At 36.5% G+C, this 10,886-nt stretch overlaps 1 protein-coding gene across 2 annotated transcripts; it reads right to left on the bottom strand.

Annotated features, from left to right (window-relative positions):
* Positions 1-396: 396 nt before the first annotated feature.
* LOC103718093 (homocysteine S-methyltransferase 2) lies at positions 397-10,693 on the bottom strand. 2 transcript variants are annotated; one of them, XM_008806754.2, is made up of 8 exons: positions 10,442-10,693; positions 8,922-8,978; positions 8,616-8,845; positions 8,388-8,517; positions 4,207-4,410; positions 1,860-1,931; positions 696-896; positions 397-605 (listed from the first exon to the last, which is right to left on the bottom strand). In XM_008806754.2, exons 1-7 carry the CDS (start codon positions 10,616-10,618, stop codon positions 723-725), a joined length of 1,044 nt encoding a protein of 347 aa, XP_008804976.2. In that variant the 5' UTR covers positions 10,619-10,693; the 3' UTR covers positions 397-605; positions 696-722. The 2 variants fall into 2 exon arrangements, with proteins under 2 accessions (XP_008804976.2, XP_008804975.2); XM_008806753.3 differs by having other exon boundaries at positions 397-896.
* Between the last annotated feature and the right edge of the window lie 193 nt (positions 10,694-10,886).

Below are 10,886 nucleotides of genomic sequence, written 5' to 3'. Positions count from 1 at the left end.
AATATGCATCAAAAATAAAAAATACATATTGTACAGAATCAAATCCCACATAATATAATATAATCAAATCCCACACAATATGCTTCAAAAATGAAAAATACATATCGTACAGAAGCAAATCCCACATAATATGACAATCAAATCCTACACGATATGCATTCCCACATGATATGCATCAAAAAAGAAAAATACAGATTGGGTGCACGGCGTGATATTCGTAAAATGTCACATGAAGTAATAAAATTTTTTGAATTGCTCTAGCTCTACTGCTAAGCAGTATAACAAAGAAAAGTGGTGCGAACCTCATCAAGGATTCATCAAAATCAACCATGTTCTCACCAACAATGTTTGTCGTGAAATTTTGAATGGTGACCGGTGAACCAACTATGTTTTGGGGTCTTGAGGCCTTTTTCCTAGGCCTCATCCCAGTTTATGATGGAGCCAAAAAAATAAATTACAGAAGTCCAAACACCTTTCAATTTCACAATTTCCACTGCCAAGTTATGTATTACTAAACGGAACTACATCATCTGATATCGTTTTAAGCAGATAGCCATGAAGGCAGTCCAAGCAAAATTCAATAAGGACACCATGGTCACCTTTACCTGCATTAGTTTTTCCCAGATATTAACAGAGTAAGCACTAGCATTTCAGGGGAAAAGGAAAAATTTTAATGCAGAGTTTAGCATGAATACATTAAAGTTAAGCCTATAGATATATTATTATATCTGGATTCCATCTGGTTTAAACACATCATCTTCCTTGTGCAGGGCTCTCGATACGGCTCTTATGGTGTTTGGAGTTGTCCTGCAGCAGCCTCCTATAAGGGAAGCTCCAGCTTCATGCCACCTGCTAACATAGGAAACAAAATCTTCATCTGAAACATCTGTGGACGCCTGCAAGCAAGAAAGAGGCATATTAGTGGAAATATATCTTCAACCACCTCTAAAGTTTCATATGTAATCTTTCATATAATTAAGGATTGTTATTTTCTTTGGGAGGTGCTCGAATATCAGGCAATAACCAAGAGAGATCCAAATAAAAGCATTAACAGAAGAGAGAAACAGCTGGAATCATTGGAGTTCGATTCTCCAACCATATCGATAATCCATGCAAAAGGTGACTTGCAGTATCATAAAAATCTTAAAAATGTATGAACATTGGTCTCCCCTTTCTCTTCCTCTGCCTCCACAAATTGAATGGAAGGGTTCCCCAATACTCTAAGATTGTATGACAATAACCGAGAATCCATCATCCCTTTAGGGGAGGTATGGCAAACTAGAAAGAACCGGAATTTGTACATCTTGGAGATATCATAATCGCTAAAATTTAGGATGCCTTGAATCATCTTTTAGAATAATTCATGAAGCCGACAGCAGAATGATTTTAAGGTTGCTTGTATCAGCACGCCCTAGTATTCAAAGACAACTTAAGACCTTAGAGCAATGAACATGAAGCCAACAACAGAATGACTTTAAGGTTGCTATGCTTCGTTTCTTAAAAGAATTCAAATTGCATACAGGACAACACCTTAAGATAGAATGGATTTACTAGGTCTAGCAGTGATGGTTGGGGTAAGGCATGTTATAGTTCAAATGTTGTTCAATTAAAATTCACTAGGGCGTGTTCCTTTCTATTTTAATAGTAAACTAGGATTTTCCAGCAGAAACCTTAACAAACAGAGAAATGCCAAGTCAGAAACTAGGTCACATATCACAATAAAAAAATAGTAGAAACATAATAAAAAATAGTAGAAACATAAATTTTCTTTATTTTCTGATTTAAGATAGCAGAAATTTATATGAGAGATAAAATTATGATTTGAAAATTCCATTTAAAGTTTCAGAATAGAAGCTTACCACCCATTCTTTTCTATCAGCATCATAGCTCTCACCACTGTTTGGATAGACCAAAATTGGTTTATTTGTCGCCTGACCAAAATGTAAGCCACAAACAAATTAACAGTAGCACAGGTTAGCAGAATAAAAACAGCAGGAGCATCACCTCTTGAAAAATGCATCAGTAATCAAACAATAATCTATATTTCATCAAGTAGATATCAAAAACAACAAGTCAGCATTTTCTGCTACTCTGCAGTTGATGTTAAGGTAATATTAGTAATATCAGACATTTGATTCAAGCAATTACTGGAGCAGGAAATGCCATTGCTATAAGTATTTTGAAAGGGGTAATACTTATATGAACTCACAATATGCACTCACCGTGGTCTAAATTTAATTTTTGTTTTTTAACCTTTCTCATTGGCTTCTTTGTCCATTTTTAACATATATAAAAACTAATCAGATTCAAATCTGCATCTCTCAGCATCTAACCATCACAATCTCACCAATATATACCTACATGTCCTCAAATTTTTGAAGCTTAACCTTTTCTTTTCCATATCCATTTTCTTAATTTTCTGTGAAATCATATTTGGGACATCAAATCGAAAACTGTTTTCTAAGGTGGAATCAATCATACAAACACATGAGAATATGGGAACTGAGGAAGACCTCTCTCCAAGAAGAGGACTTTAAGTCAGGATTATATCAAATGAAGCAGAATCTGCTCGTAACAGGTTTTGAAATGGGTTGATTTTGCCATCAATCTAACATTATAATTTACATAGATTACTTAGGTTAAGTTACTTATTAGAGGCACTTTGATCGGTTTTATAAGTTGTTCAAGCTGTTATATACTGTGGTAAAGGACATAAGCAAAGAAAAGTTAATGCACATGAACTTTAAAATAAATAGAAAGAACTCTTATATGCATAAGTGATATGCTTGTTGGAATTCGTGGCCCATGTTCATTCTTGCAATATTAAATATATGAGATAGAATATTAAGAGCAAGGTTAGACAAACCGACCGAACCGACGTACCGGTGAAGACCAGTAACGGTTCGGAATCGGTACCGAACCGGTTCTGGAAAAAAAAATGCACGGACGCGCGCGTCCGAGTTATGCTGTAGAGTGGCATTTAATGCTGTCACTCTGTCGTATTAAAAGCGGCCACGCGGGACAGCACGTGGGCTCGCTGCCCCACATGGTGAGCCCGCGCGGGGAAGGGCGCGTGGTTTTCCGCACGTCGACTGCGATTCCCACCGTGTGGAACACGCACGGACACGATTCGGGGACGCGGTTCCCCACTCGTGCCCGCATCCCGAGCGCGGGTGCGCTCCCCGCGGCCTCTCTCTCTCTCTCTTTTATTTTCTTTTTTTTCCTCCTCTTCTTCTTTCCGAGCTCCTCCTCTCTTCTTCCCTCTCACGTCCTCTTTTCTCCGCTCTTCCCCCTTTTTCTGCGAGCAAAGGAGCTTTTCTTCCCCACGAGGTTCGGAAGGAAGAAAGAGGTCTTCTTCCCCTCTCTCCTCCTCTCTTCTCCTCTCTTCTCCCCTTCTTCCCCGCGAGAATGGGTGCAAACCGGTGCGGTTCGCACCGGTACAAGCCCGAACCAGTGCGGTTCGACCAGTACCAGACTTGTACCGGTGGAAGCCGATACCGGTATGGTAAACTGACCGGTTCAGCAAACCATGATTAAAAGTGTTCATAACAGACAATAACAATGCTAGTTTTTCAGCTGTCTTTTCTCTGCAAATGTTTGCAAGGTTATGCATAGAAAGGTAGGATAAAATAATGCCAAAGTACAAAAAATGATTTCAACATAAGCTCAGTGCATAAGTATATACTTTCATTTGTCTTAGGCAGAAAAATTCGAAACACTGTGCAAATTAAATTCAATTTCAGTCAAAAATTCCTTAATCCTATAAAAGGGTTTTGCTTGATTTTCTTCTATATATTTTATCAAAAACTTGCATGTGAATCTGGATTCAGGAAGGGAGTCATTGAATTTGTAATCAAGTTTCAACTAGCATGATACAAAATAGACAGCTAATGCTGACAAAAATTGTTCATCATGATCCTTGTGGTGCCATAATACTCTCATGATGTGATATTATTTTCTTTCTTTTCCTTCCATTTTCATTCAATACATGTCCACCTTCAGTTATACAAATTAAATAAGAGCAATCAAGAGTGAAGCAATGCTACAGCAAAAACAAAGTCATGAACATCAGTGCCAAAAACAAAGAAAGGGCTGTCATTCATAAAAGTGCAAAATGCATATTGCAGTATGGACAGGATAAGAACTGGGTGTCCAGTGTACATGTCATAATCACCTAAATTTGCAAACAAAGAGCGCAGGTGGTACCTTTCGAATAGAGAGAATTAGCTTGTGAATAAATCTAGGGGGAGTGCAGTTTATTCCAATTGCAACAACATTTTCACATGAATCAGCAATAGAAACACACTCTAGCAAGGAATCTCCACTGACAACATTAATCCCATCCTTAGAATTAAAAGAAAACCAAGCTGGAATCTTTATGTTACATTCCTCAAGTAACTCAGCATATACCTGTGAAAGCAAAATCACAACTAGGCATAAATACAAAAATTATGCTATTTATCTAACTGAACCTAGTTTCTCTGCATATTAGATGCACATCACTTTTTAAATAGTAAGATACTCTACCTTTGTGCTGAAACCATGAAACTTGAGGCTATTTCAGTATGAAAGTTCAATATATATAGAAGTAGTGGAAAGACTAAAGTTACAAAAGTGATTGTATGAATCATTTTCTAGGAATCACCATCATGATAAATACAGTACACTTCAACTACACAGATTGATCATTCAAAAAAAAAAAAAATCTGTACAGATTGATAATGGAGTGTAAACATAAAAAATGCTGATATTAAATCAAATGACCTAAAATGGATCAATGAAGCTTTAAGTTCCAGTTGATGCTACTTTACTTTTTCACCAATTCTCATCATTTGGATGCTACTTGATGAGCTGTTAGTTTGGGCCTATGATGTCGGAGCTGTATACAAGCAAGTTGTATGTGGCACTCACATGTCTCATTTGATAACGTCTGTCACATGGGGGAATATAATTCACAAAGGTGGATGTCCATGGATGAGCTGAAACTTAATTAAGGGTCTGATGCAGGGTCATAATATGGTTATCTAAATCACCTGTAGGGCTGATTCTAAGCCAACTAGATAATCTTATCCTGGTTTCCTCACTCATGATCCATCCCTTCTTTTTACTTTGACTGACTTAACCCCATTTAGCTGGACTCCATCAACACTCATACTTGAATTTCTATCTTATATAATTTGTTGTTAAGCCATCATTCATTTCGTCTTTCTGCGCACACAACAGAAAGTTATAATAATCTCTCCTAGATAAACAATCTTTGGTCAATAAGAATAAACATTATTGTTATCATCTGCATACGATTCTTTGCCCTTTCACATGCCCAACAAATCCTTTAATATCCCCTTAAAGACCCATGAACCCTTCTTGTGCTTCATTTTACTATTTAGCCCTTGCTATTTAGTTTACTATGCCCTTATGTGCTTCATCTAACTTCATCTACTGTTTAGGACCTATGTTTCTCATTTTGTAACTCCCTTCAATACTGAAGGCCATATTATCTCCTGCCACACATTAAAGTTTTTCAGCTCAAACTCATTTGTTCTGATGCTGGCTAAACAGTTATAAACCCATAATGCTAACATTAAAACAAATGGACAAAGTGAGTGTATTGACCGTGGTTAAGGAATTCACTGAGATGTCGAGCATAAAAGGTACCATCGTAACAGAATTCAATTTTACCATGATCTGAATTTGCATACAATACTCCTATCAACATATCAAACAGGGTTTTATATTTTAAGAGCAAATATAGCAATATGATTACCAACCTATAGTTTTAGTTTTTATGCACGGAAAGTATACTTTCAAAGCCCGCAACTTAGTCCAATAATAGTAGCCATCTCCGAATTCTTGAAAATTATTGAATTATTTTATATTTCCTTGGCTCAATAATGCTCCAAATCATTCTCATTAAAATGAATAATGAAAAATTCACTTATTCAAAATTTATTCACAGATAGTTGCAATATATTTCACAAATTCCTCACAAACAATTGAAGATACCTTTCTGAATAATAAGTCATGGATGCTATATGTTGTACTGTTTAGTCTATTTCGCTATTGTTTATTGTTTTTACCTATCTTGTGCTTTTTTTCACATAATAAACATATGCATATTTCAATAATGTGCTTAATTTTTGCTGTTTGTATAATTTCTAATTTTTCAAATCCTTTCAGAATTTTTATTGAATTTTCATGATTGCCAAAAAAATTCCACAATATTTACCTCCAGCTGCAGTTGTTCCCAAGTGTCAAACTTGTGACCATGAGTCCAACAAATTTGTGAGGTAAAGAAAAACACTTGCAGAGGTTAAAACAAACTATTATACTAATTACTAGCATTTTCATTGTTTTCCTCAAACTTAGAGAAGACATTTCACAACCTACCCATGTAAGTTAATTATCATCTGCCGAATTACCACTAGCAGCTTTAGAAAAAAGGAAGAATAAGAAGAAGAAAAACAAATTTAAAAGCCAGGAACTGTATAACATGTCGATACACATTTAAATTATGCTAGGTTTGTTGAAAAGACTGCTCACTGACCAGTTTTACATGATTGGATCGACTTCGGGTAATGCAAGGATTTAAATAAACAACTTTCAGGGGCCTGCCTAACGAAGTTGAGTTTTTTTATAACTAAAGGGAAGTGGGTTTACATTTTGATGAGCACTAGGAGAGTATTGGACTATGATTTGGACTTCAGGTAATGCAAGGAGTAAAAGAAACAACTTCCAGAGGCCTACCTAACGAGGTTGAGTGCTTCTTACAAAAGAAAGTGGATTTACTTGTTGATAAGTGCTAGGTGAGTATTAGACTATGATTTGGACTTATATAGAGTGCTTATATCCATTAGTCAATTTTCCATGCAAAACATGGCTCATCCAAGCAAGATTCACCTAAAGGTATATACTGTTTCAGAACATGTTAAGCATTGGTTGCACTCTTAGGTTATGTTTATTTGAAGCACCTAGTTTGTCTCTTGACATAATAAGTATGGTTTGCTTAGGAGCAAAGGCATTAGAGATACTAGTGAATTAGGTAAAGTTATATTTAATCTGACATATCACGGACATAACCAAACCCAAAATGGGATCATGCAGATAGGAACCAAATCCTTAATGTGGCCAAAATAACAACCATATTAGATTTAAAAGTATTATAATCTGATCCAACTTCATTGAAAACAGATAAAGTTGATATGAATCTGGGACTGAGACATGAAATAAACGAAGTCAAGATTATTAAACCTAAATCAAACTTGCCTTGTGTCTAATACCTGAATCTACATCCAGCTTAGCACAAGTCTATTTCTTGTTAGATCTCAACCATGTTAGTCCTATTTGCAGTTACATTGCTATGTAAACCTTTTTCTCTATCTTTTCCCTTTGCCAATAAAAGTGCTTTCACATTATGTGCTTACTGAACACTGAATAACTGAAGAAACGCCAAGCACATGGGGTCCAAGGATTAATAAAAAAAAATTAAAATTAAATTTAATATTGTTTAAAGTCTGGTTCAAGGACATATATGGGTAATAGACTGAAATCCACATATATGTTTAAACCTCCTCCTCATTCTTTCTCCTTCTACTTACTCGGTCTCCATGATGGCTTCTTCCCCACCCTTTTCCCACCTCAAGTCCATCTTATGTGAAATTAAGAAGGTCATTCCCATGTTTCCTGTTTTTCTGCCTTTTCATCTCTTCTCAATCTCATATAGGTTTGATGTTACACCTTTCTTCTTCATTCTATCATATTGTGGGAGAGGATGGAAATGCTCAGTAAGATGAGGACATTCTGAACCTCATAAAATTTCATTCCCCTTTTTACCAGTTTCATTCTCCTTTCTTGGTTGCCTTCTCTTCTAACCATCTCTCCTCATATCATTTGGAATATTCCAATTTTGAGCAGTTTTCTTCTCCCAAAAACCATTCTTCTGTGTTGTTATTCGGGTTGCACCCTAGCTTTATGTTAACAATCCCCTTTCCCTTTACAACTCTATTGATCAGCCCTTCTTATAGGATTCATCGCCCACAAGCCTTAAGGTGCTTCTTGCTTTGTTTCAATTTATCTGTTTTATGACATGTATGTTAAGCATCATATTTTATTATAGTTGGTTATAACTGATCTTCAACTTGCAGTACTTCTATCATTTTCCTTTGCACCATATGACCTTTTGGACAAAAATCTGCTGGTCTTAGTGTGATCCCAAAAAGTTAGATTATGAACCTTTAGTACTTCACTACATATCTATCTCAACATTAGAACATTTGAAAACAACACTGAGTCTTCAACATAGCATTTACAAGAAGACCTACAAAAGACAACAGGAAGTAACCTCTTAAGGAAACTAGATGTAGGAAAAGGAATTAGGTGGCAACAAGTACCTGTGCTTCTAATTTATTTGGAATTGTCTCAAAAGCAACTATATCAGGACCAGCTTCTGAAAGAACCTGAAGTCTTCTCCTATGAAAATCTTTAAGAGTTTCCAGGGTAACTGCTTCTCCATAGTCGCCGCTGCAAAAATGTAAACAAGTCGTACATTCATATATCAAAACTTAACAACAAGTAGAAAATAACAAAAGAAAGGATGGAGAAATACTTCAAAAATGCACCTGTACTCAGAACCATCAGCTAAATATGCTCCATAGCTTCCTACAGATGCTGCAACCAATATAGGGTGTCGTTTGAAAGCATTTTCATTTTTATCAGCATTTTGAGGGCCTTTTAAGTATCTCTTGTGAAATATATCTCGTGCTTCATATGCAATTTCAACACTTCTCTGCAATAATGCTTCGCTTTCCTCTCTAGAAAAGCCTCTAGACTCAAAACCCTGAATAGTAGCCTGTTCCCATGTGGACTATAGTTAAGCTTGGCCTAAGAGGTCATAACTTTAAACAATGAGCAACAATGGATGATACCTGATACGAAGCTGTCATCAGAATATTTGCACCTGCTTCAAGGTAGTCCAGGTGAACCTGCTTCAGTGACATTTGACCATTATAGAATGTAAAAGAAGAAGGAACATAGGCTCTCAGGGGAAAAAAGTAAAAGATATAATGAGAAGAATGCAGATCACCATGGGAAAAAGATAGTTTATCTAAAAGATACACCAGATTGCGTGATCTGGATTACCTGTGTATTCTTAATTAGTTTTAGAGTTCTGACATTTTTACTTTCTTCTATTGAATAAGTCCTTATGAGATCCACAAGTTGCTTTCAAAAACTCCGATTAGAAAAGTTCTCATGTTCTTTGTTTCTACCGACAAATAGTATTTACGAATAGAAACATTTTGGGAAAAATGCCCAGAGATAAGGTGATTATATTAAATAAGGATATGCTGCTTCCCCATCTTCAGTTGGATGCACTAAGCTACCTATTGCTATCTACAGATTGAGCATAGATACCATACTTAAAACATCTATAAAGCCTATAAACAAGAAGGAAGAAACAAAGCATAAATGCATACCGCTGCTTATAAGCAATGTCTGAAGGCCTTATCCCATTTTATGAATGTGGCACTCAAAAATTCATTGCTCTAATAGATTAATTGCTTTTATCAAGATAAGATTCTATTTTTATTTTTTCCTTTCTGAAGTGACTTAAAGTGTAACACATCAGTCTTCCATTTAATGGAAAAGTACCCATAAACTGGAAGGTGGTCTATTCCAGTTTCTCACCATGGACTGACATTAGTTTGATTCACATTAATATCATTTCAGTACTCAGGTCTAGCCAGCAACCAAAAGACATTAAAAACAAGTGTTATTCACCATTATCTTAATATAGACTGTTTCTGACAGATAATTGCAAGTTGCAACTGATGGCATAGTTTAAGTAAATTTGTGTACATCTAGCATAATTGATCCTTTTTTTTTCTTACGTTCGGAATACAACTCCATGTCTACATTCTCCACCGTAAATTTGGCAGATCAAGTTTATAGTCTAAATTATTTCCTTTTGCATTCAAAAGTCCCTTCCCTCTAATTTTTTTCATTCTATGCATTGCCTTCAGCATCCTTCCTAACCTGTATGCTTAACTGAGTCATGAAAAGTCCATCAACTAGACTGAGCTCGTGTTTCTGATCATCAAATAACATCGACAAAATCATCACCTTTACCTGTCATGGCTCTACTCACCCCCTTCAATTTCTGATACAAATAAATTTGTAAACCCGACAAAAAGAATTAAACATAGGAGATCAAAACAGAATCAGGGAACAACAAATTTTTTTTCCATTTACATTCATATTTTAGATTATTAAAAGAAACAAAAGAAACAAGAATCCCAGCACCACTCATTCATGAGAAAAACACATCAGTTCTGCATTCAACTGAGAATCCCTAAACTCCACGAGACAAAGCAGCAAAGAGCTCGAAAAAAAACCCGTAAAGATTCCAACGTTTTTAAAAGATCGGCAAGAAAGGGAGTGGATTTGCCTTCCTGATGAGATCGGGGGAGGTGAAGAGGCACTTGGCGCTCCAGAGCGCATCCTTGAGATCAGCACCGTTAGCTTCCAGCTGCGTCGCGAGCCCGCCGTCGATCACCGCGCATCCTCCGGCCTCCCGCAGGAACTCCCGCATCATCGTCGTCGGATCCTTCGCCCCTAATCCCATTACCTCCCTCCAGAGAGAACGAGAGAGAGAGAGAGAGAGAGAGAGGAGTCGAAACCCCGCCGCTCCTCAAGTCTGGGGACACTCCATTATATAGCGGGAAGGTATAGATGGTGGAATTTCGGAAATAACCCTGGGCGTTATTTTGAGGGGGCAACAAAGATATCAGAAGTACAGCCAAAGTTGAGATGAAGAGCAGGATTTTTGGGTAAATAAAAAATTTGGACAAATGGAGTCTAGATCCTTTGTGGCCTCCATGGAGAAAATATTA

The sequence above is a fragment of the Phoenix dactylifera genome, unplaced genomic scaffold (assembly GCF_009389715.1).
Source record: "Phoenix dactylifera cultivar Barhee BC4 unplaced genomic scaffold, palm_55x_up_171113_PBpolish2nd_filt_p 000085F, whole genome shotgun sequence".
NCBI classification, from domain to species: Eukaryota; Viridiplantae; Streptophyta; class Magnoliopsida; order Arecales; family Arecaceae; genus Phoenix; species Phoenix dactylifera.
The sequence above is the reverse complement of the archived record's forward strand: the minus strand, read 5'-3'. Positions and strand labels throughout refer to the sequence as shown.

Excerpts from the sequence above, each read along its gene's own strand:
- LOC103718093 (XM_008806753.3), bottom strand. The coding sequence starts at position 10,618 with ATGGGATTAGGGGCGAAGGATCCGACGACGATGATGCGGGAGTTCCTG. Across the intron at positions 8,979-10,441 it reads CCCCCGATCTCATCAGGAAG|GTTCACCTGGACTACCTTGA; the intron begins GCAAATCCACTC and ends TCACTGAAGCAG. Across the intron at positions 4,411-8,387 it reads CAAATAAATTAGAAGCACAG|GTATATGCTGAGTTACTTGA; the intron begins GTACTTGTTGCC and ends TTGCTTTCACAG.